At 42.5% G+C, this 26,644-nt stretch overlaps 2 protein-coding genes and 1 non-coding gene across 3 annotated transcripts in view; 2 read left to right on the top strand and 1 right to left on the bottom strand.

The window, feature by feature from the left end:
- Window positions 1–1,172, top strand: part of LOC112558839 (DNA damage-regulated autophagy modulator protein 1-like) — a 63,301-nt gene extending 62,129 nt beyond the window's left edge. The window contains exons 9-10 of the mRNA XM_025229539.1: window positions 494–637; window positions 1,031–1,172. Coding sequence (XP_025085324.1) covers window positions 494–637; window positions 1,031–1,093 — 207 coding nt within the window. The 3' untranslated portion in view covers window positions 1,094–1,172. The remainder of the gene's footprint in view (window positions 1–493; window positions 638–1,030) is intronic.
- Window positions 1,173–5,703: 4,531 nt separating this feature from the next.
- On the top strand, window positions 5,704–5,776 carry Trnaf-gaa. Its single transcript has one exon. It is a non-coding gene; the product is annotated as a tRNA-Phe (tRNA).
- Window positions 5,777–9,263: 3,487 nt separating this feature from the next.
- On the bottom strand, window positions 9,264–25,514 carry LOC112558838 (endothelin-converting enzyme homolog; the record flags this gene model as incomplete). Its single annotated transcript, XM_025229538.1, has 14 exons — window positions 9,264–11,130; window positions 11,587–11,660; window positions 12,110–12,262; window positions 12,651–12,722; window positions 13,324–13,478; window positions 14,118–14,403; window positions 15,002–15,079; window positions 15,436–15,537; window positions 16,118–16,340; window positions 16,899–17,035; window positions 17,682–17,771; window positions 18,468–18,614; window positions 19,577–19,636; window positions 24,789–25,514. Coding segments are annotated over 14 exons (2,403 nt in total), but the record flags the coding sequence as incomplete, so codon positions are not given.
- Between the last annotated feature and the right edge of the window lie 1,130 nt (window positions 25,515–26,644).

The raw sequence follows: 26,644 nt of genomic DNA, 5'->3' as shown, positions 1-26,644 counted from the left end.
TTCTGGGTAGCTTACAGGCCCTTAGGCATCGGCGGGTGTGTGTGGAGGGGCTGAGGGCGGGTGGGAAGAGGCTATCAATCCTGTGTAATGGCGCTTGTTTTCCTTTCCTCTTTGTCAGACTTGCTTACTAGATATTGCGGGTGGAGGTGTATGTATGCGGTGATGCGCGTGTGTGTGTGTGTGTAGCTCTGTGTGAGCGCACGTACGTGCGTGTATGAGTGCGCGTGATTTTATTGTGCACGCAGGGGTTTGCGTGTTTGTGTGTGTTAGTGTATGGGCATTTGTGCGTGTGTGCATGCGTGATTGTGTATGCGTCCTTCTGTGTGTTAGTGTGATTGTGTTTGCCCATGTGTGTGTGTGCGTGCGCGTACGTTCATGTGTGTTTCCTTGTGTGTGTGTTCGCGTGTGCATACGCGCTTTTGTGTTTGTGTGTGTGAGAGAGAGAATGCTCGTGCAGGTACTGTACTATTCTGAGAGTGATGTCGTGTTGCAGGACGTCCTGAGGCCCGTGTACCTGGTCTCCACGGTGTCCGAGTGGCTGACCGCACTGTCCATCGTCTTCTTTGTTCTGACCTTTTACCCCAGCTTCAAGCGCATCTCCCTGCTTGGGCCTCGCGTGCAACTGCTGGAGGACCCGGTAAATTGGTATTTTTTACCAACATATGAATTACAAGTTGTATCTTAGTCCATCTATCTAGTCAATATTTTTACATAAGTAACAGCTATTTTTTACATTTTTTTTTTTTTTTTTTTTTGCAAGCCACAAGTCTTTTCATTCAGTTTTGATCATTCAGTTGTGATGTATGGGAGATATAAGTCCATGTAGAGTCCGATGGAAATTCATCTGAGCCGCTTGTTGTGCAGGGCAGTGAATACAACTCACAGCAGGTCGCCAGGGGGTAGGTGCGTGACTATTGCGCTTAGCAAACAGTTAGCTGACAGCTGGTCATCTAGCCACTGCCTAGCGACTTGCTGTGCACCCGGCCTCAGAACACCACGTGACTCTTGCTGTCTCTCTCTTTATGTCCAGCCTCGACCCGCAGTCAACGGCAACGCGCTGCCCTGGTCAATGAGTAACGGACAAGCAGTGTAGACCGGACACCTGTCGGATGGCAGTCCTTTCCCTGTGTCTCGACCGACGCTGATGAACCTCACTGCAATAACTTCTTGTGCGTGACCTCACCACGTCGTCAGGGTGTCCGGGTCTGAGTGCCCTTTGACCCTTGGCAAGAAGTGTTCTGCAGACTATCGACACTCAGTAAGGTCAATGAAGAAAAATTCTTCTCGAAAGAAATGCCTTGAAATACCAGACAAGAAGTTCCAGGATACAACGTGTCGTTGAGTTCTGGTCTGAGAAAGGTTTAACAATCAGGAGTCGTTGACTTTGACCACGGACTCACCAATTCGTTCATCACCTCTTCATCCCCGGTCCAACTGCCGAGACCTTTTCCAACTGTTCTTCAAACACCCGAGGCTCGACCGTGATGTGCTCGACTGTGCCTTCACTGAAATGTGCCTCCGTCTGTGACAAGGCGGATCACTCTCGTCACATTATTTTCACTTCCGCTCTTTTCTAAGGATTATCCCGTTCGCCCGAACTATAGTTTGAGGACACCTGCCCGGAGTGCTGGTGGGTAGGCGTGGATGAGTGGGTCGACAGAGTTTTGTTACCCACAGAGAAAAAGAAAGACGGAATGATCACAAACTGTGATAATATAAATGGTCAGGGAGCTGCAAGAAACATTCTTTTTTTTTCCCCGACCATTCATGAAACTTAGGACAACGTCACTTCCGGCACCTTGTTTCACTTGTGTAAACTAATGCAACCAGCTGTTGGTTTCGTGCCGAGCGTGGTAGTCAAAACGCTCTCTGTCTCTCTGTCGTGAAAGCAGAAGCCGTGGATGTTGAGTTGTTCTCCTTGTTGAACAGTTGGTGCTGATGACAGAGGAAGCAGCGGGATCCTGACTCGACTTGCTTCCGCTGGATCGACAGAGACGAGGAAGAAATATTAGCCTGTGTGTCAGAGCCGAAGATATTCTTCTAGGATAAAATAGAACGAGAGGCAGACAGACAGACAGATGGGGTTGGGATGAGATAGAGATAGTATAGGGGAGTGGGAATGAGTTTGTGGAGGAGGGAAAAAGTGTGAGTATGAGGGAGAGAGAAGTGAGAAAGTGCATGTGTGTGCGTGTGTGAAAGGGAGAAATAGAAATGCTTCTGATGGAGATAGAGAGAATATATATATACAAATGCTAGTGTGCGAGAGAGAGAGAAAAGAAAAATAAATGCTTGTTTGAGATATATATATTGTTCATGAGAGGCACAGAAAGGAAGAGTGATGAAAGTGTCGGAAAGAGATGAGTGGGACATGGACGTCAGACAGACAAAAAAAGAGAGAGGATGCCTGTATACATAGTATATGTTTTATATACGCGCATATGTGCGCGCGCAAGGTTAGGTTAGTGTGGTTTAATGCCGTGCCAGCAACTGAGGCCATACCACGGCGAGAGCAAGTGATATTTAAATGGTTATAAGCCAATAAACCCCATGATAACATCCATAATACAGCTGCCAAAATAAGGAACAATACTAATATAAAAGGGTGGGTGCCGTGTATTAAAAAAATATATATCGTGGGCTTTTTAGCCCCCAATAAAACCAGAATCCTAAACCAAAAACTGACAAGAAATGGAAACCTTATATTTTATAGTCCTATCATTTTTTTAAAGCGAAAAAAATAACTGTCGATGGGCGGACCTAAATAAGATAAACAAAGAAAAAGCGAGAGAGAGAAAGAAAAAAATGTATGAAAAACTAGGGAAGCTGTTCACCAATTCACCTTCCTGTTTAACGTGTTGCCCATGTTACATGCGCTGAGCGACCCACAGCTGGAAAGTGGTTGGGTGGGACAAGGGTAGAGGGCGTTGTCTGCTGGCCGCCGGCGATAGAGGGGAGGTAACTAATTAGACGTTTCTGCGAGGCTGGACGCATGCCGATAAGAGCAATTGGTAAACTGATGAGGGCGGCGAGGATCAGGGCGGGGGAGGAATGGCATGAGTAGTCGGGGATTGGTGGGCAGGTGGCGCTAGTGTTTGTAATGAAAGTTAGCTGCCAGGTATTGACAAAAGTGTGGATCTTTTGTTTAAATTCAGGTTTAAGAGTCTTTTTCACATTGGTTTTAGTTATTTCAAAGTGATTTTTTTTTCTACTTGGTCTACACGTTCTACGAACTAACAGTATGGCTTGGATATGTGTGAAATTGTAAATTATGTACAGGACTTTTTTTCAACTGATAAATATTGATGAATGAGTTCTTTCACACCGCTACGTCGTCATGGAGGTGAGAGTCAAGAACTGATGGCACTGTGAAAGACAAGAGTGGATGATTGTATAGAGTTGTGTGAGACAGGATGTATAAGGGAGAGGGAAAAAAAAAGAAAAGATTATGTGTATGAAATTGTGTGTGTGTGTGTGCGCGTTCGTTTGTGCGTGTCAGTAAGAGAGCTATGGCTAACGAGAGTGTTATTATAAATATGAAAGAAATAATTTTGCCAAACTAGTATTTATTATTTGGTCCTGTCATGACATAAACATATTTTTAACACTAAAAACCACAAATGTGTATTTTACTTATCAACCAAATGTTTCCATGGAAGAGGGAAAAAACTAAAAAGAAAATGTAGATAAATAATGATTAAAAAGATGATTGATATAATGATAGATTGTATTTAGTGTTTCTCACCCTTGTTTTTAAATGTTGAATGATAAGAAGACTAGAAAATATTGGAAGTTGTTGGATACTTATGTTATAGCAAAGTATTTTATGTGTTGTTGCTGATGAGAATAACAGGGAAATGAGCGAAAATTGTTTTTAAAACTTGGTTTTATTCTGACTGTATTATTGTATATATGTTTCGTTTTGTTTAAAGATTTCAACTTTAACATTCGTGGTGAAATCTTAAAATAATTCATATTTTCACGTATGTCTCTGGTATGAACTTAATCAACCGAAGTAGACATTGAATGTGTCCTCCTCCCACAACCACAGTGTGTGTGTGTCTTCTGTACTGAAGGTATTGAACCTAGGTGTAACAATGGACAAGGTCTATGCATTTCAATTTCAAACTCCACACTTGCATGACTTTCACACACACAGTATCGCTCGCACGCATGCACACACACGCACATTTAATGAGACATGAAGAAAACGAAAGGAGAAATAAAGTGACAAAGAGTGAAGGGGGAGTGTGAATGAGGGGGTTTGCAGATAAATATGGAAAACAGTTTTCGTCGAGAAATCCGATGACATATACTTGTAATTACTTCCCGTTATAACTGATTTTTTTTTTTTTTTGATTTTTTTTTTTGAGAGAGAGAGAGAAGTTGTGGTATAGGACATCATGTGTGTTTGTTAGTCTTTGTGTTACCGACAAAACGTTAAACGATTTGTTTCCCCCGTTTAACAAGACTGAGGTCATGCCTTCTTGTGTTCAGATGGCTGTATCCTCTAAATGGTACTGAGCACGCTGTACCAGCCAAACTTAAACGTTTAAAACGGGTAGATAATTGCCAAGACAGGCGCAACTAGTGCCATCGTTTGAACAATGCATTTGATGTTGTTTGTTATCTTTAACTCGCTTTTGTTCTCATGCAGTACCCTGACTAACACGCTGCTTCCCATGCCGACCTTTCTTGGCTGCTAGTCATTCTCCCCAGCAATTAATCCACCATGTCTTTCCGTTTGTCTCATAATTATAATTATGCTTCCCTGTGTTGATGCTAAATATATTTTTCCACGACTGTATTTTTTTATTTTGAAGGCTGCTGCATATTATTTAATATAGCATTTCTGTTTTAAGAGGAAGTGTGATAAGTTCAATGTACAGTTTGCAAAAACTAATCACGATGGGTAGTCGTGTGGGAGGGGTTGGGGGAATATTTTTCTTTTGGCAGAGGATTCTATGTAGTTGGCCGACGGTGTTTTTGAGAGAAATGGAAACAAGTATTGACATCGATGTTTCTATTTCATCATTGTTATCTTTTATATTTTCATTTTAGTTAAATTATGTATTTTGTGAGAAGATATATTTAGTATTTTGTACAAAGTGATGCAATGATTTCCGAGAAGTATTGATCAAACTTCCTGTTGTTTATATACTCATTTTGTTTAAAAAGTCAGAAATTAAAACTTATAGCAGCATTCTCTGATGTTTATATGTTAATAAATTCGTCAAAAAAAATGAGTGTCAACTGGACGCGTATTTTGGTGTGTACAACTGTATATCTGTTTGTTCTTGCTGTATGACTGCTCGACAGTACGCAGGCCTCTATCCTGTATCTCTCCTAGACTCCTACCCCTCCTCTCTCTCTACCCTCCCTCATTCCTCAAGCACCGTTACGAGTGAGCAGCTCGCAGTGACCGTTAGAATTATTCACTCAGGAATGTCGATACTCCCCTTAACAGGCCCCACGACCAGTGCATTGAGCAATCTCCGGATACCTGTCTAGTTTTATCGTGTAAAATGTATCACATATAAATGGAATGAACTCGCCATTTTGTGTACATTCTGTTAAAATTATGAGCTTAAATAAAAATTCCGTTTTGTGTCAAAATACATAGAACAATATTGACTACGCCATAAGCTGATGAGACGGTCACTTGCCTATCAGATATAGGTCTATGTTGACACACCTTAGTCGTCAGCCGAAATAGCTCAGTTGGGAGAGCGTTAGACTGAAGATCTAAAGGTCCCTGGTTCGATCCCGGGTTTCGGCATCCGGCGGTTGACAACAACTGTTTTTTATTTTTTCTTATACCAGATGTCAATTAATGATACTAAATGGTTGAATCAACACTTTCGTGATTCTAAACACTACATACAACTCACCGCGTGTATCCGTGAACATCTTAAGAAGAAATTTGTTACATAATTGTGTGCAACGCAATTTCTCATTTAGCTTACAGAACATACAGATTTTAAAAATGCATTACATTAAACAAAAAAAAAAAGGAAAAATAATATAATATAAAGTTTGTATAAAAACTCCTTTCCACTCTGCCGGCTGACGACTTTGAAACTCGATTTCTGCAAACAGGTGTGTGTGTGGCCAGTAAGACTGAGAACAATCGCCTTGGATCAGTTGGATGCTGCTCTATCCTTCCGATAAAGATCGATAAAGCACAATGTTTACTTTCTTTTTCACTCTTTCACATATACTTTCCACTCTCTTAATTACATTCTGGCTCCATATATCAACTTCATATATTAGTGACGTCATGGCCAGAGGACGATCTGGGGCTGCTGTCTCCTGTTGGAGTGGAGGGCCTGTTCTTTGTGAAGTAAAAATCAGGTGCATCCAGGTGAGCATTTGGGATGTTGGGACTAGCTGAATAGGTCTAGGATTTCTACATGCTTTGTATTTAATTTTGTTTTAATCTAATTTTTAATGTTTAAAATCATGTTTGATACTACTGCTACAGTGAACCTGAAGGAACGTAGCATTGATGCTCGTGTCTAAAAGCAGATGATGGTTTGAGGCCATGTCCATCAGCTGACATAACTACCAACCTGAGCGGGCGAAGCTGCATGTGACCAGGGATGGCTTGAGCAAGGGGACACGACTCACTTATACCGCTCAGTTGGTGTGCATGGTTGTCGTTCGTTGCTGGACACAGAAGAAACACTAGCTCACTGGTCCAGAGAGGTGTGTCGGGCTGTCAGGGTTTGGGGCAGTCGAGAGGAGAGGAAGGAGCTTCGAGTCAGGTGATTTGTTGTCATTCTCTGCGACATGTAATGTGTCTACATGCGGGTGACGATTAGTAATTCTCGTATAACTAATTCAGTACAACACATAGATCTAGACTAGACTACCAAGAATGCAAGGCGACATGCAGGGCCGCCGAGAGCCAGCCCGGGCCCCGGGACAGACCTCTCCGGGCCCCTTGTACTTGTAATCGTAAATTATTTTCCCAGTATATAATGTATAAAAAAAAAAACCCACTGACCAAGACCGGGCCCCTTGACAGCCGCGTACACCAGACCCCCTGTCCCCCCTCTCGTCAGGCCTGGCGACATGATAGCTAAAGCTGGACGTGTGCAGCTTACAGTGATGACATTAGAGACTGAGATTCGCAACACGTAGGGAAAACGTACTGCAACGGCAAAGGCGCGCCTCTAGGCTCACTCGTTGTGAGAAAGCGATTCAGATTTACATAAAGTGATTAATAAATGATGCCCTCATAAACGAACTTGTTCTTCTTGTTGTTGCTGTTTTTTTAAATCTCAAGTCCGATCACTACCCTGAGGTAAAAACTGCTGTAATTATGATACACCTAGTGATCACATGGTATGATCTTTCTGAACAAGTACACTACACACAGATCATCACTCAGAAAAAGAAGATAGAGAGTGTCGGAGAGAGAAAGTGTGTCATACATATATATATAAGAAAAGAGCAGAGTAACTGAAAGCTATATATATATTTTGTGCTTTCTTTTTTCTATCCCCAAACAGGTGCCGTGTGTGTGTGTGTGCGCGCGTTTCGTAAGCTGTGCGCACACAGTTGCACACTCCACGCAGAGGGTGGAGGAGGAGGAGGATGTGCCTGACTGCTGCCTGGTGGGCTTTTGGCAGACGCCGCTGTGGCGACAGTCTCTCACAGCCTCCCAGTCTCGCCCGCCTACAAGCCGTCTGGTCTTGATTCCGTCATTTTCACCTTGATGCTATCAATTCCACCTTAACGCTATTAACTCTGTGTTATTCAGACTTTTGAGCTCTACCCTCCACTCCCTTTCTTTTCCACCTCCCTCCCTCCCTCCTCTTTCTTTCCCCCCCACCCCACCTCGCTGTGATGAGCCTTTAAGCTGCTGAATCGGCATAAAATTCTGTTATGTCTTAAAGAGGTATCTTCAGGCAAGCGAAGAGGCCAAAAATAATACTGCATCATCCCGAAAATGTGATACTGATAGTAACTAGGATATTTTTTTTTTAACGCGCACTTACTGAATGGACAAGCTAGAAGTTCTCTAACAATGGCGAGGCTTTGTCGCGGGAGTAAGAAGTGAAGTGTCTTCAGGAAGAATGAAAACAAAGCGTCTTGTAACGCCAGGGGTTGTCTCGATTGCGTAATGAAAACTTCCACGTAGACTTGTTGACGCTGCAGGCATAGTATCCATTTTGTTTGGCGTCAGCAAGTGAGGAGGCTGATTGAAAACTTCAAGAAAGCACGTCCACGCTCCAGTTTTGGCAGGGTTGATTAATTCTTGCTCTAGACTTACTTCAGAGCAAACCTGTTGAAGAATGAATTTGTTAAAGAAAAGGCTTGCTTAAGAATAGACCTGTTTAAAACAGCACTTGAAAGCAGATTGTCCGAAGTCTGACTGACGTTCTCGAGAAGAATTGTACAATTGATATTTTATTGAAATTGCTGAATGATAAACTATAGAGTTTACACGTTGTAAAGTTTTCTTGTTTTGGTTTGTTTTTGTTTTTTTGTTTTTTTTTTTTTTTTTGTTGTTGTTGTTGTTTTTTGTTTTTTTTTTGTTGTTGTTGTTTTTTGAAATTTATTCTTTACCAGAGTAAATTGATCAGCAAAGATGTTTGAAGGGATATCTCGAAACTACTTCAGAGTCTTTTCTCTTCGTCTGATGATTGATTCAACCACTGACCGTCAAACCTGGTTTCATTGACGCTCGAGAATTAGAAAGAAAAGAGGTCCGAAACTGAAGGAATTGTAGAAAATGTTTAGCTTTAGGGGGAGTAATAAAGAAGAAGTTAAGCAGGAAGGTAAGACACTGTAAAAAACATTTATGACAGTAAGACGATATCCATTTAAGCGGCATCCTAGAGAAATTTAAGTAAAAGGAATGCAAAAAAAAAATTGGAACGAAGAAAATGTAAAGAAAGATAGCAATAACATGGCGAGGCGGAATGGGCGTCGGCAGAAATATTCGCCATCTGTCCGTTTAGAGACCAGGGAAATAATATTGTGTTCTTGTTTATGGGTAATTTGACCTTTCGGTACTTGCACTGTGCTGCTGCAGGTATTACCCAGCAAGACAATGCTTTAGCCGGCGTGTACGCGCGGAGGCTAGAGCGATGTTGCTGGACAGATGATGGAAACCTGATGCCATAAGAACTCTGACCCTCGGATGAAGCTACAAAAACAGCATTATGATAGACCTTTTTTTAATGTCGTGCATTAAAAAAATTATTTGGAATGGGAGCTTTATTCTACCCTTTGGGGAAAGTCTTTTTTTTTTTTTTTTTACCTAATATTCACTACGGTACAAATACACAAGTCATATATCAAACACACATAAAATAATACAATATTTAACATGTCTAAACAAAAAAACATATAATATAAACGATACAATGGTTTAGCCGGAAAGCAAGTGATCTGTGATTACATACACAAAACATTTCGTTAATAAAGAAAATAAAGAAGTGGCTCTCGATTAACAAATTCATCCTATCAAGCGTGTCAGCTACCGTCTTAAAAGTTTTGAAGGGTTGGGCGCCATATTTCGTGATTATAATCACGTCTTTGCTTGGAAACACACACACACACAAACACACGCACACACGCACGCGCACACACAAACACGCACACAGAGTTATCGCCTGCTGCGGCGTGTCACTGAGATAGCCGTCACCACGTGCGGCGTCCCGACGACTCTCTGTGATCCCTTTACTAGATTGGTTCCTCCCCAGTGACGGCAGCATTAGGAAACGATTATGCTGTCTCCCTCCCGACAGCCTTGGGTTAAGTGTTACATAGTGCACGGGTGTTCACATAAAGTTTGGTTGGTTTTTTTTTTTTTATTTATCAGCTGCAGCGTTCTACTACAATGCACAAAGGCAGTCCATGGCTACATTTCACCGTGCAACCCACTTCCTCGCACGAGTGAACATTCTCAAAATTACCGTTATGTATGTTATGATGACATCCCCTTTTGTGTTTGTGTGTGTGTGTTTGCACGTTTATGTCCAATCATGTGTATATACGTAAATATATGTATATATATATATGTGCAGAGTGATGTCCCCTCACCTATCTGACTTGAGGGTGGGGGACTTTCTCTTCTCTTTCTTCTTGTATCTACATTTCCTTTTCATTTTTGCTTTTTAGTTGTGCATTTACCCTTTGGTGTTCTTTCTTCGCCTCCACAAGACCACTTCCATTTATACACCACTTGCCCTCGACTTTCCACCATCAACTGCCTGCCTCCTTTATCTCGCCGTAACGGTTTCTCATTGCAGTTCGCTGGTGAGGACACAGTCGAGGCACTGTGCGTTATCCTCTCTGCTTCGTAATCACGTAAACCCCAGAAATTTGATATCTGAACAAAAACTATTTCCACTTATATATTGATCTGCTTTTATTTTAAGTACAAATGATTTTGTAAATATGAACCACACTAAAACGATAAAGAAAAGCGTTTGGATTTGAGATTAATGAAGGATGACGAACAGTTAAAGGTCATGGAAGAATTATTTGCACTGGTTCCCCCCAACAACCTGTTAACCCATAATGGTTTTTCAAAGTCATTCTGCTGACCCTATGAGAAGCAAAAAAAAAAAAAATTCACACTTCTATTAGATCCGTTCTGCTACTGGAACTGTGGAGTGGATCGGATCATCAGTTTCCTGGATTAGATTGAAATCACGTGACACTTATCATGCTGTGGATGATTGACATTCATAACCTTAAACAATAAAAGCAGGAATATTACATTTATTGTGTGTAAACATGATTGGGTGTATTGAAATCGAACAGCAGTATTTTAAAAGTGTGCGAGATGGGCAATGTAAGGAGACTATGATACAACACATTTCTAACATTTGTACAAAAATACAATACACGATAGAAAAATATCACATGGAATGCTCAAATCTGATCAAACGTCTTTTTTTTTTTTTTACATATCCTGACCAAAGGTAATAGAAAGTCTAGTCATGTGCTTCAAAACCAAAGAATGTGCTTGGCCGCGTGGACTGTTGGTAGACATGTCATGGTAGACATGCTCAGTACAGCTGACAACGTCTTTCAGCCACCATCTTGGAGTTGGGTGCGCAGTTAAAGGCTTGTTGGAACTCCTCCACTTGGGCAAGAGCGTTATTGACTCTGGAAAAAGAGCACAGAAATCGTCTTCAGCATCTTCAGTCGGAAACAGCTCTTTTCTGGCAGATCACTGACTTTTGTCTACTGTACAATTTGTGTATTGGACTTGCGTGTACTGGATATTTGAAGAGGAATTATTGCTTTTGTTACCGTATGGCTCTGAAGAAAGACGACCTCAACACCGGAAACAATAACAAACAAAAAAACTAGTATTATGTTACGGGTTGAGGATAAGGGTGGGGAGATGTGAAGTACAGAAGGGTGAAGGGGATGCAGAACTCAACTGACGGTAGATAAACATTAAGCGGGGAACATCAGAGGATTAGTATGTAGTCGGGTAGATGAACGTTACAGGAGGGACATCAGGGAGATTATTATGTAGGAGGGTAGATAAATATTACGGGGTAACATCAGGGGGTATTATGATGTAAGCAGACAAGAACGATGAACAGAACTTACCTCAGATTCTCCAAGACCGTGCCACGAATCGCGCGACCTAGATTGAGACTCGGGTCCCGATTCTCGCAGTAAGTCTGCACACACACACGCACACGCACACAATGTCTTATTGAAGTAACTATGGCAGTGTATTAATAATCTAAGACAAACATTCAAGGTATCAGTAGAGGGCGCTTTTGAGTAGGAGAAAAGGGAAGGAAATGAGTGGCGAGGGAGAGCGTGAAAAGACGGTCTTCTTGAGTGTGTGTGTGTGTGTGTAAGAGAGGAAGGGTGTGTGTGTGTAATACAAGGTGTGTTTAAGAGAAGGTGTGGGTGTGTGCGCGCACTCGCGAGCGAGCGCTTGTATGCGCGTCTGTCTTGTATTGGGCGTGCGTACTTGTGTATGTGTAGATATATATTATAAACGAGCGAGAGAGATATTACATGGAGGGAGGGAGGCTGAGAGGCGCAGTCGCTACGGTAGATGTTGCTGCAAGTTGTGTGCACGTGTCGGGCGATTCTGGTCAACGTGCATTCTCCTTACCTGTGCGTAACCGATGAAGAACATCTGTTCGTTCGTCAGACTGAATCCCGGCATCTTCTTAGCTTTTTCTTTTTCTTGCTTAGAGATCCAGTCGGTTGTACGCCTGTCATGCAGAAATTCACAAAAGTTAGAAGAACTGCGTTCATTCTCACACTCGGACAGGACACAAAAACAAACGCGTCTGTGTGATTTTTAGCTTTTGCATTCCTGCTCGATTATCACTGTGTTCTTGCACTATCATCATTGTATGTGTGTTGTCATCTCTGTTTACGACCTGGCCTTACTATCACTTTATATGTTCTTACATTAACATCAATAAATGTCTATATGCATTACTATCCCTGTTTGAGATCTGGCCTTGTTATGTCATCATCAAATCCTTTTGTGTTACAACTATAATAAGTGTCGACCTTTCGAACATCAGCCGCTAAAATTATAGATAACTGGTCGTATACACATCAGAGAGAAGAAACGGTCATGGTATATAATAGTAATTCTGCAACAAACTGTGCATGTTGTGCGAGTGTTTGTGTGCTCTCACCCTCAGTGCCAGTTTGATGCTGCTTGATTCGCCGAGAGCGATCGGGTAGTACTCGTTGATGTTGATGTGAAACTGCAACACGATGACAAGAAACTCGGGTCATAGGTCAACCCTACAAACGCTGCCTACACTCACCATCGAATCCTGCCTTTCATAACAGCGCAGAGCATACAGACTTTAACAGCATGGGAAGAAGTCGAAGAACTAAAGGAGAAACCCCTACACAGAATTTTTACTAGTCGTTATCAGTCCTCGCTCGAGAAGAACAATATTTGCAGGCTCTCAATGGCGTGTTATGTGAAGTTTACTTTGCCAGACGATATCGTTCGAGAATGTCGGGTAGGCAATGTAGGTAAAAATGTCAATGGCAATGTCAGGTAAAAATAACTGGCGATGGTCAGGATGTCGGGTAGGAATATTGAGTAATTGTTTGGTAAGGGAATGTCGGTTATGATCGTCGTGTGCTGCATAAAAGTGTCGGGTATGAATTTGGGGTTTTTCGTCAGAATTGCGGGTGACGACCTCCACGAAGAATAACGGGTGCGACTGTTGAGAGTCACGTTAGATGGTCATGGTGATGACATCGGGTACGGTTTTGGGGATAAGATTTGGGTGACAACTCTGAGTGACAAGGGCGGGTAAGAATGTCAGTATGATGACGTCTGATGCTCACGTTCATGAGGATTCCTCTGCCCGGTAGGAGGTACGGGCCTTGTGTCTCGTTGACGTAGGCGTCGATGATGCATTTCTTGACGCTAGCGTAGTTGGCCTTCGTCTCGGAAGACCACCAGTTGCCGTAGTGCGACCCATTCAACATATACTGGCTTCCTGCAGGTGAGCAGTCAAACATATAAAGGATCAAGTGACGTTTTTAATAATAATAATAATGCAAAATTTGTAAAGCGCTTACTTACACTCCTAAGGAGTATGCTCTTAGCGCCTAAGAACAAGAACGGCATATGGAAAGCATACGAGGGACAGGAAAACAATAAATAATATGAAACATAAAAGAATAAACAAGGTACTAACAAAGAATAAAATCAAAGACAGAAAACACAGAGGAATCAAATAACAAGAACAAGAGCTGAAAGTCACTTGATATTACAAAAGGGTGTGAAGAAGGACTAGCATTATGGGAAAGGTTGTTATGAGTAATGTTTATGGAAGAGGTGCGTTTTTCACGTTTAAAGGATTCAATGGTGTGTATAAGGTGGTGGATATGGAAAGAGAGAGAGTTTCTCTATCTTCGATTTATTTTCTTTTGTTTTTATTTTGTTTTGTTTATGGGATTTGATACACAGATCATATTATTATATCTGTATTTATTGTTGTTGTAGTTGGTATTATTATTAGTAAGTGCGTGAGTAAATAAAACCATTCCCTTGGAAAAGTTGGTGAAAGTTAAATGAACCGCACGTTTTGCAGGAGGAACTATGTCATCAAAGCCATGACGTCATACACTCGTACCGATCTCGTCAACGGCGTGAACCAACTGTCGTGCCACGACCGTGCCCATGGACCCGAAGTTCATGAAGCCAGGGTTATTGAGGTCGTAGATGGGGAACTGCATCAAGCCCGCGGGGATGATCAGCTCTTTCCAGGGGTTGAAGTATTCGGCCACAAAGCTGTACACCGGGTACACCCACTCGGCACGCCGATCATTGTCCGGCTGGGTCAGGCGCCGGGTCCAGTCCTCCTTGAAGAACTTGTTGAAGCTCAGGAGGTTGCTGAAGTAGTCGCCAGTAATGTCCAGCTGCAAAAAATTCGCTCGGGACCGATATCATCACACTAGAGGTTGTAATTTTGAAGTAGATTATGTCGCTTTTTTACTTATTTATTTATTTATTTAAAATACGCGATAAGCGTTTCGTGCGCTTTTAGAGTTCACGTCTACATACTGCCACATAGCCTACATCACATTCACTGTACCCAAATTTTCACAAAAGGCCTTGAGATGCACTTCTTCATACATGTCATCACTAGTATTTTGTATAGTCTCGTTCCTTCTACGCCAGGGAATCGCTAATGGTGGTTGCATTGTCCTTAATAAAGAGAGAGTGTGTGTGAGAGAGAGGAGATTGATACAAAGGTCGATCATGTGTCGCTCGTGCACACGCTGATTAAGAGTACACGTCCAGCTCTCCCATTGGCTGTAGTCTTGACAACGGAGATCTACTTTTCTTCATGAAGCCGGCGCTGACCTCGTCCAGTGCATGTCGATGTTTGAAGCTTGATATCACACAAAAATGAATGATTTCTCGAATTTGCATCGGGTAAACAACTAAGCCCGTCCACGCTAAGAAAATGTCTCAGGACAGAAGGTGTTTAAGCTTCGTCCACTTTGTACTTACGTTGGCGTAAATGTTGTTCAGCTTATCCTCGCTGATCATGTAATCAGGATAGCCAAGCTTTATCAGGGACTGTTCAAGCTGCCGACACGAAAAAACACAGCGACTGAGTGCTTTTTAGTCAACACAGACTTATGTTGTAAGAAATAGAAGAAAAACAATAAGAGGTAAGTAATAGACCCGACTACCGTAAACTAGCCCGCCCAAGGTGCCAGCTACCACAGACCAGTGCACACGAAGAATAAACTTCCCAAAGCAGCCCACACAAAGAACAGATTACCCCAAACCAGTCCATACAAAGTATAGACTACCCCAAACCAGTCCACACAAAGAATAGACTACCCTAAACCAGTCCACACAAAGAACAGACTACCCCAAACCAGTCCACACAAAGAACAGACTACCCTAAACCAGCCCACACCATACAAACAACATACCTTACTTATCGCTGTCAAGCGTGTACCTGGGGACATCCAATGAGTGCTATTATCCAGACTCTCTATCAATGCCTTCTTCACACTGTCTGCGATGTCCTCGACCTGTGAAGTTTGAAAAAAAAGAATGGTGCGCCATATGGGTTTTTTCCCTTTGATTGCTGTATGTCGTGTGAAGGGATGAAGACAATGAAGCAAAAGTAGTACATAATATACATTATAGAAATATACTTTATTAGTTGTTACATCTTTCTAAGTGCTGTTAACTTACTTTATATTTCCGAAGATCAACATTACAACGGTGGGCGTCATTGGGGAATTGAGATATTTTATCAAAATAAGATTTTAGTGCTTTATGGGGACTGTTGGGGCTAATAATTGCTTTTAAAACATGTTCTGGTTCTCTGAAATTTTATTTTTATTACCTAAGATTCATGGTCTAATATCTATTTTTAATCCATCGCAGCAAAAGTCGCAACAACGTGAAATTCTGATCCCATTAATTTTACACCAAAATAAGGTTTAAATTATGTTAACTTCATTAAAGAAGATAGAAGTTTAGATATGTGTATTCCTTATAGGTGCGTATCAGTGGTATATGATCTCAGGGAATTTATTTATTTATTCACAAGTAGGTCTAATTGGAGGAACGCCATAGAGAACAAAATCTTCCTTAGCGTCTAACCATCTTCCGGTCCGCCTCCGTGAAGTGGTCTCTGACGAAGAGGGCGCCCAGTGCCTCGCTCATGTCGTCGTTGAGTTTGTTGAAGCAGTAGCGCCAGGAGCCCAGGAAGTCTTTTTCGCCGGTCAGATTAAAATACAGCTCGCGGTTGGCGTGCATGTAGTCCCACGACAGGTCCTGCACGTAGCGGTGAGCCAAGCGCCATATCATATAGTTGTTGAGCATCCTGCCGACAAACACAGACATGAGAAGGGGAGAGTGGAGAGGGTTACTGGTGGCATGGCAAAAGAAAGGCACTGGGGTCAAAATTCAAATATTTAGGACTGAGACGTAGGCATGATGCTTTCCATGACATGATATCCCATCAAACAACCAAGCAAAGACTTAATAATGATCTCTCTTCTTTCCTTCACATAGTACAGTGTCTAATGATGAGGAGGTAGGGTGGAAAAAAGAAGGGGGCACTGAGGTCAAAGTGCAAAAGCTTAGAACAAACAGACACAACGGTGAAGACAGGATTGGTTTGGCATCGACAAAGACCTTGAGGTCAAAGTGTAAATGCTTGTGGCAGGCCTTCTCGATACCTCCGTCTTCTAGCCAAAGAGATTACAAGATGAAACAATATCGAATTCCATACCATAGAATAGATACCACCCCCCTCGCTTCCCAATCCATCCCACCAGTAGGACCAAGAACAAAATAGCGAAGGACTGTCAGATAGTCATGGCGAATTTTTGAATAGTGATAGCAGCTGTCAGACGGTTACGGTAACTGTCGGATGTACCTGGTCTTGTTGGTCTCAGGCAACCCGGCGATCCAGTCGGTGACCTTCTGGATGTACTCCTGCTCTAGCACCACGACGTAAGTGTTCCCAGTGACAGAGGCTCCAAACATGTAAGTGAACAGCCCCGTCCAGTCCACCTGCACAGTCACGTGACACTTTACAAACAATCTCGAGCACTGTGCTGCTGCCTGGGCTGGCTGACCGTCACAGTGTTGAATGGCTGTAATTCTGGTTGTCGGCTGTGATGGAGGTTGCTGGATGTAATAGTGGTTGTTGTTTGTGGTTGTAGTTTTTGGCCTGTGGTGCTGGATGCTGTTGGTTGTCGCGGTCTAATACTGTCTAGTTCAAGGGATATGTGCTACAATACATTTTTCTGTATTTCCGCGGAGAAGACAAGGGGGAGAGAATATCCACCTTTGGTCAGAACTATTGCTGGATGACGTTTTGCATAGCTTGTATAGAAGCCCAGCTAGAGAACATGTACAGGCAATAAAAAGAGATTTGTGTCCTCGCTGCTGTTTTAATGCCCTCGACGATTAAAATGTAAAGTAAAGCCCATATACCCGTTTTAACCTTTAATTTCGTTATGTCTGTAGTTTCCTCCTGTCCGCATTCTCTTGTCGCCGACAGCTTGGAACTGGAAATATACTCCTGCGCTTCTAATTAGCTTTCATTGGATTTATCTTGCCCCTTTGCTTTAGACAAATATACTAGACTGAAAGACTGAAATCACATACTAGACATCTATAGCCCCTGTTTTCTGCCAGGTAAATAATTACTTACCGCCCCTTTCGAATTGTCGTTTAGCGTTTTTAGCATGATTCGATTCTGGGTGGCGTGTGCGTTTGTGGTGGTGTCTGATTCCCCTTTTATCTGAAAAAAAGGAGATCAAGAAATCACATAAAGGGACTACTGCTTACACTTACTATGCACAATAGCGCACTTATTTCGGAGAAGATTCACACAGAGGAAGAGAAAACTAAAAACAATTACCCTAATAGAATTTATGCATTCTCGATCATTTGTCTGCGTTTTAAAAACTTGCACTGAGGCAGTTTTTTGTGCTCAAGATCTTCTACAGTTACCATGAGACTGATGGTGACTAGATAAAAAACAGTTGGAAACGTTGTTTTGTCCACGCGGACATTTTCCACGCAAAACATGGCATGCACATGCATGAATTAAGTTAATACTTCGCCCCAGTATCTGGACAAAACATGAAGCAGACGCGAACTGGTAACGCACCTGACTTCTAAAATCAGAAGTTTGTTGCCTCATTTACACAATCTACATGACTTCATAGTTATTAATAGACATATACGCTTCGTGATGCGCTATACCCACTGTAGAGATTTAGCTCCGGTCATCGCCTGTGAGAAAAGGGGATCTATGTGGCGCGGACACAAAACGCTTTGAAATTCTGTACAAGAATATTTTGTACTTATGTGTGAGATCATTATCCGAAGACCAAAATCTTCAAGGACACAAGAATGATGATTATCTGGCTGTCTTCGTGTCTCTTTGTTACTCCACACACACACGGGACGCCTTCACAAACTCAACACACACCTGAGCTAGCTTATTCTCCACCCCGAAGGCATCCTGCACGAAGGTATCCAAACGGAATGTCCTTTCCGCCTCCGTGAGGTTGAGGTTGGAGTCTCGCAGCAGGAGAGAGCCCACGGTGCGGAGGAACTGCTTGTAGCCAGCGACCTCCTGCAACAAAGACAATCATCGTCGTCAATAATTAGACCGGATATGACTGGTCAGCTCAGCCTATGACGTCACGAGAGCGGAGCATAACTGCCACCGCCATCTCTGTGTGGTCTGCGCATGCGTGGGCTTTCACGTGCACAATAAAACAAGAAGCCACGCAGTGTGTAGTAAAAACTACTAATTAAAAAAAACCCTACAAACTGATTGATGATTAAAATTTAAAAAAATAAAAAAAATACAAGGGCTAAAAGATTAGCTGAATAAGATACACACTGTTGTCTGCTATATAAACTAATAATTTATGGACAACAATCCATGTTCATTGTGTTAATCAGGAATAAGGAAAAAGGAAATCGGAAGTAACTAAAACTTTAAACTATCTTATTATCAATTTTACGATGCTCCCCAATCTTCTTTGCATTACTTTCTGTTTGTCAAGTACAAGGGCCGTCATTACTTTTTCTGCAAATATTTAACAGAACTTTGGGCCGGTTTGGAATTTTTGGTTAATTCCGAATGCAAGCCAATCGAATCTGTCAGCCTTGCTTTCTACCTCCAGTAGGTCTCACTAATAAACACGTGAAGAGGTTCATCCTTATAAACACAATACTCAAACATACCTGATACGGCGGATTTTCGCCTGTCTTCAAATTTAACTCAATACAGTGTTTTGTAAATATTAGCCTCTATCCCGTCTGTTAAGACCTTTGCAGAATTTTTTTTTTCCATTGCTCCCGGTATCTGAGCGAGGAAAAAAAATCCCCCGCCCACCCAGCAGTAATGTAAACCACTTTGCACAGAAGGAAAAAAAAAACAGCGGAAGGATATGGATGGACACGGCTTTGCTAGTGTCGTGTTCTTGATACAGTGAGCCACCCACAGTTCACTGTTCCTACAGCAACTACACTTTTTACCTTTGTGCTCTCTATGACAATAGTTGATGTCATACTTTCACCACTCACCTCTTCGTAAATTGGTTTCAGGAAGTATTCGTAATCCAGCCCCAGGCCAGAAAGATCGATCTGAAAAGACCAATAATCTATATTTAAACAAATCGAAAATACAAATCGATAGGTATCGTTATCACGGTCATCCATATTTGTATCAAGGCTGTAGACAAAGTCTATAATGTATCGTCTAAAGCAGAGGTGGAAAAGCTTTTTTTTCTGCCAAAGGCCATTTTGGATATTTATAACATCATTCACGGGAGATACAAAATAATCGACTTAATCATTAGCCTGCTTTATTTTGGTCAAGCCATAGTTTTTCCACAGAGTGTTAACGCTTTTGCTGGATGTACACTCCTTCCCTAATAAAACAACGCAATAGTTATGATTCCCTTAATACAATTTTTTTTTATTAAAACCTCCTGGTGTTACAAAACATGTTGTAGGTGTGATTGAGTGCTAATGATAAACAGATTGCAGTTTGTGAACAGAAAATCCATCAAGAGAATAGAAAAGTTGTTCGGGTCTCTCTCTCAATGTTTATCTCTCACTCTCTCTCGCTCGCTCGTTCTCACTCTAATTTATTCACTCTCTCGCTCTCTTTAGGGTTCGCTTCTACCAGCATCGGTAAAGAGGTAAAATGGCGGTGTTGTTTGTGTGTTTTTGACCCGGTGTCCTTAGTGTCCTTAAAATGAAAATCATGTTTTGATGGCCTAACACCAACAAAGACGGCTCGAGGAGGCGGAACGGAGGTGCTCCAATAACACTTTTTTTCCTCTTGACAAAACTCCCTTTTTATCTGCCATCTTCATTGAACTCCTCTCGTTGTTCGAGCTATGTGCGCTGTGGTACGAAACACGAGTCTACCTTTTTAATGATCCTCCTAAACTATTTATGCCAGTGGCCCATCAGTTTCACGATCTGACCAATTGCTAAGCGAGAAGTAGTTGGCGCTGAGAATATATGGCTGTGGGGCATACTGGAGAAGAGATATGGATATAGAGGACTACTGAGAAGGTATTGCTTGTCAATCACAGCGCCCACGGGTACCACGGGCCGACTGACACCGCGGGTAGCACAACCAGACCCCAGGCACTTCGTCGCTTTTTCACTTACTTACACCCGGGACAAGCCGGAGAAAAATACCCAGTTAACGCTTGACTGGCAGCAATACTCCACCCTCTACCCCTACACCACCAAGGGGTGTTTGTTTACTTCAAATATGAAGAAAGAGAGAGAAGGTGTTACAGCGGTGACTTTTTTTTTTTGGAGTCAGTGCTCTTTCCTCTCTTCACCCTGACCACAACTACAAGTGCACGGTGTTCGCTGTCTAAATAGTTTGCTTCTTCTTTGAGCAATCTTACATTATAAACATTTTACATTTTACCGGAACTTCAAATGTTACATAAAACTGTGGGGTCGTTTCTAGACTGTCATAAAATTTAAAAAAAGTACAAATATATCACAGCTGGTGCGTAAGTGAACACATATCAAGCATTGCTTAATGGCATGATGAGAAAGCACTTTCAACCCGGAGGAACTGAACAAACACCCGAATATCCCCCTCCTGGGTGGACGTTAATAACACGTTGCATCCTGGTAACTCTCTTTCTCAGGCCAGAAGATGTCGCGCTCCACTGCCTCAAATCCGGGAAACTAGTACAACAATTTTCTTAATTAACCTGTTGACGTGGCCTCAAAGGATGGTAGTGACGACCTCGAGAGGGGAGTCTCGGCATCGTAAGCACAGCTCACATTTCAGCTGGGGATCAAGTAGTAGTTGTCGTAGATAAAGGTGATAAGCAAAGTGGTGAGGACATGAAACTAAGTTTACATCAGAACAACAAAAACAAGTTCAGTGAGGACAGGGATCTAGGTGGTGTGGAGAACAAATGTTATTTTCCAATATTTATGCATTGGGCATGCAACTAACAGGCTAAAAGTTAGTAAACATAAACAGAAAAATGTAAGTAAACAAACAGTAGTAACAGAGTTATTGCCAGAACGTCAAATTTAACTATATATAAAGAAACTATTACTGTATACGTGATGTAGCTATTACTGTATACATAATGTAGTTACCGTATACGTAATGTAGTTATTACTGTATACGTAATTTTGAAATGTAAAAAGCTGACGTCACTGCTTGCATGGAGTACGCATCTGACGCCCATGACGGGAGCGCGCGCCAGCAGTACGCAGGAAGAGGTCACGTGTGTGACCGGCCTTGGAGTGAGGGCACAGGCTCGACATTCAATACTCAATAACAGAGCTCGTGTAAAGTTATTGCCTGCTGTGAATATCTGACAGGGATTTGCATAAGTAGCAACGATATAAAAGTAAAATGAGTTGAGACTCTACAGCCGCAGAATAGTGGGAAAGTCAGCAGAGGCAGGTTTATCTACGTGTCATAGGTCGTGTGTTCTTCTCAGCAAAACGCCTTGTCTGAGCCAAGTAGATGCACAATGAAGATCAGTATTTGATAGACTATCCACAAGTGTTTGGACGGAGAAAGTGAATTTAAAAGTTCTATAAAATTAAAAGCGTTCTCTTGGCATCATCTCAGAACACCATTTTTGTTGATAACGATCATGAAGCCGCCTTTTTTTAAGTGGAAATAAAAAAATCCCTGTCTTCAATACCCCCGACTCAAATACGACTAAAACCATGTCGAAGCAACACATAACAGAGAGAAAGAGAGAAGAGAGGTGGATGAATGAACAAATAGACAAGTAGAAGAGGCAGGACGATACGGCAACAGCCAAGGACAGACAGAAGAACAAAGAAAGAGGAATGTAATGTAACCTTCATAGGTAAGCTGCAGCACAGCAGTTACCATCATAAACAGCATGGACACTCCGAATATGAAAGATAACTCATCAGCTGTCTGCTTCTCCAGTCCTCTGTGACATCTTTATCTGATCATCTCTGTAAGACAGCTATCCCTCCCCCTCCCATTGTATTTTACTCTCTGAATTCCGCGTGACGTTGGCAGATGTCAGCGATACAGCGGGTGTTCCTGACGGTGGAGCACATTTATGACTTTTACTTATTTTCACAGCGAAATAAAAACATCTTCCGTGCAAAGGGATTTCATCGTGACTTTTCTGAAAGAGTCCTGACGTTCTCTGACGCCATTTTGATAGTCCTGCTCACCATCAAACACGCCAACTGAATACACACACGGTCGCCACTCTTAAATATTTCAAAGCCCCAGTCGGTTAATGTTATTAGAGACAGAGGCATAGAATATAAGGATTTTAAAAAATCATATTCAAGGTTCTTTTTCCTAAGAGCAAAGTCATCACTTGAAGAACATTCTTACCAACCTACCGACCATTAAGGGACTGGTTTTTATTCCTAAGCTTTCTGATTTCTGAATGTCATTTCTTTCTTGCTTGAAGTTTGACAGGTGTAAAGGAAGCACTAACACGCCTGACAGCTTTCAGCAGCACATCTCTAGCAAACACCTACATCTTAGGTGTCTGTAAACGTGGTTCTACTGACACCCCGGGTAGGGTGTAATTTAAAGGACACACAAAGTTAAAGCCACTGTCCTTGACGCTGATGCCATCTTCTCCCCACGAATCCCTAAGGTTCTTACTACCAGTCTACAAGTCTCGCGAGATCTGATCCTTGCTAGAAATTAATGAGGCGGGAAAGTCAGATTTCAGAACAAGTTTAGCTGGGTGTCTGCCAACTTCTACTGTAACAAGTGGTTGTAATGTGTCTTGCATTATACTGAGGCCTAGTGCTGGTTCACAGCAATCAGCCCGCTGTCAACAAAAGATGACCCACCTGTGAGGTTATTGGCCTTTTTTACCTTTCCTAGCATGTAAACAAGTTGAAATCACTCAGTGCTTTCACTTCCTGAGGTGAACTATTTTAACAATTGGAGAGAACTAATCACTGTCTGGGTTTCTCGATTACTTGGAACAAAATGCCTGCAAAATGTGTGTCTGATGATGATGACCGAATGAATGAATAGGGAAACACTAGGTGATCTTTATAAACAGCCACAAGAAGTGATCATTATGCATTTAATCTCTCTAACAAACACACAGAGATGAGGAGGTGGCCAGTGACACAATATGCTGAACGCTGTGTTCAAATTTTCAGATCATATCAGTGATGCAGAAGAGACTTTACTCCCACAGCATATAAATTCACTAAACTTTTACAGACAGGAATTTTGTCAACGTAATGTTATCTCCGTGATTCTTGAGCAAAATGCAAACCTGACATGCTCGAGAGGGAAGGAGGTTAACAAAAAAAAATCCCGTTCATCTTCACGAAAACTGAATCCGGCTCAACAGGTGTACTGCAATATTCACGAGGTAATCCACGCACCCCCACCTCTCCTTCTGACCCCCCTCCCCCTCTCATTCTATCAATCTCTAACAAACACGAGATGTGAACCAGACGAAAATAAGTCTCAGATAAATCCTCAAGTCAAACAGAGGGGTAAAAATACCGTGATTCAAAACGCGTGCCTCTTTAGAAACGAAAGTGGGACAGCTTGTGCATTAGCAACTCACGATTTGCTAACAACCGTGCATTCCTTCTCGCAGACAAACAGTGCCAGGGATGTAAACAGTGTGGCGTCAACAAGTACCCAAATGACGTGCAAAGTAAACATAATATGACAGTAAATGGCGCACGTGGATAAAGACACAAGACCCCGGATGTGTTGTCAACGTGGTGAAAGGACATCTAACCACCCACAGGGCGATCACGTTTCAAGAATGTGATGAAAGGTGCGGGAAGTGGGGGACTGGGAATGAAAACAAAATCTTATGGTTTTTTGGGGGGTGATTCTGAGGCCGGCCGGTAACTGAGGTGCATGGAAAGCGAGAATCCGTGCACACCGCAGGAGGCTTCTTATCCGCCAGCTTGGCAGAATGTCGTCTGTCGTCTGCTTCAAAGACAACCCGCGCAGTCTGTGGTCCGTTTGCTATGCTATACACCTCTTTTATGAGTGAGAGATATCCTACTATCTGATTCATCACGCACGCACTCGCACATGCACGCACATTCATACATGTTAGACTCAATGTGCAACCCTGTGCACTACACAATTTGACATTTTAAGACAATTTCATAAAATCCAGTAGGTATCTATCTACAAAAAGACGTAGATTTCACATAGCGCTCACGTGGCAATCACGTAGCGTTGTTGACTCAAAGGCTCTTACTGTGAACCAATAGGTGACTGTCGCTCACTCACCTCGATCACGCGCTTGTTCCAGTCCACGAGGTCCGTGGTGATGGAGAAGGTGAAGAAAGCATCGGTCCAGAAGTCCACGTGCACCTTCTGGAGGGCCGTCTGAAAGTTCCACTTGCTGGTGTTCCACGTGTTGCTCTCCAACGCCCACCAGCCGCCAGAGGTGCTGACCACCTGCTGAAGGAATGGTTGCCCTTGCTGCCGCATTTTCTCGAAGTGCTCCGTGCAGGAGGCGAAGAAGTCTTTCAGCTTCCGCTCGTAAGATCCGGTGCTGGTAGATGAAGCTGGCTGTTCCAGCAGCCGCTCCAGCTTGTCCTGGTTCTGGTAGTACACCATGTACTTAGTGGACATGTCCGGGCGGTCCGGCTGCAGCGGATGGACCTTTTTGAACGACCCACAGGCGTAGGTCTGAAAATCATTGCAAGGTGAGACGGTCGTGTTGAGCAGCTGCAAAGAGTAAGCAGCAGACTTCATGCAGCCCGGGGTCAGGCACAAGCTTTCGCATTGTTCCTGACCCTGACCCTGACCCTGATCTTGACCATTGCCCGTTTGCGCCCCGTTTGACACCTCGTGGATTTGGCCGCGGTCCCTCTTTGCTTCTCCCAGCAGCGCGGCGAGGATAATGATGATGATGAAGCAGACGAGAAGAATAGACCCGAAAAGCAGATCGCGTTTGCGAACCGGTAGCCCTTGAAGACGATGTCCGAGCCGGGGATGATCGACTCCTTGTCAAACTCCTTGTAGTTTTCAGGGCCGCCCATTTTAGGAGTCTTTGCCGCACTCTAATTTTGAGCTTCCCGAGCCAGTTAGAGAAGTGGAGGTGTTGCTGTTCAAAATAAGTACGGGTTAACATTCAGTTACAGATTTGTAGACATATTTGTAGAGTATCTGAAACGAATTTTTTTTAAATCTATTTTCCCCAACCTTTGTATTAATTGCTTAATTTTTTTCAGAAATAAAGGATAGAAGAATGATAGCTCGTGCCATGCGCTAATCCCTTGTTTTTCGTTCCTGGGGATTTGCAATTAGTGCCAGACTGTGCGGCGTTCAGAAGTCCAGCGCTCCAGGTACAGTGTCCAACTATCTGAACTGTTTCCCCCTCACAAGGTTTTAGTGTTGCTCCAGGCTGGGACGTTGTATGACACACTGGTATTATTGGGCTAGAACTTATTTTGACAATATTTACAACAATAATATAAACGGCTACGTTAGAAGGCGCAGGGCTAGCTAAGAATCAGGTATAAAAGGTTAAATTGCTGACCGATGTCATCAGGCCTTGGTCTTGAAGGTGTAAATGCATCGGACATTTTTTCTTCTGACTGCAAGACCTTACTCGTCACCATCGCGCACATATCGGGTATACTGTAACTGTACACGCCGAGTTCTTGGTGATTGTACATAAGTAAAGGAACCTGGCTTAACCTTTGACCTTGGTGTGGCAGGTAATCTGCTGTTTGCGTGGTACGGGCTTGAGAATAAATCTGTTCACTTCTTTCGTGCCTTTTCTTCATCCACTTATTTTATTTTATTCTATTTCACGTACAATTTATCTGTATTACTCCTTCAAGCATTTGTACTATCTTAAATGTATATTTTTGCATTGTATTAGGTTTTGTAGTTGGTCTTGATACCTATTTATTTGTACTTGGGCACACGACTGTTTACAGTTTTGAAAACATCCTAACCACTTTCACAAGAAAAAAATAATGTTATAAAGCATCCAGTATGCTACGTTAGTCGAAACATGTACTCAAAAACAATCAAACACTATACGCATAAAAGAAACTTCCAGCCTACCCATAAGGTAAACAGATGGCAACAAAGTTTACTCACCTATAATACTTGATGCAAAATCCTTC

Source organism: Pomacea canaliculata, linkage group LG3, assembly GCF_003073045.1.
Source record: "Pomacea canaliculata isolate SZHN2017 linkage group LG3, ASM307304v1, whole genome shotgun sequence".
Taxonomy (NCBI): Eukaryota; Metazoa; Mollusca; class Gastropoda; order Architaenioglossa; family Ampullariidae; genus Pomacea; species Pomacea canaliculata.
The sequence above is the reverse complement of the archived record's forward strand: the minus strand, read 5'-3'. Positions and strand labels throughout refer to the sequence as shown.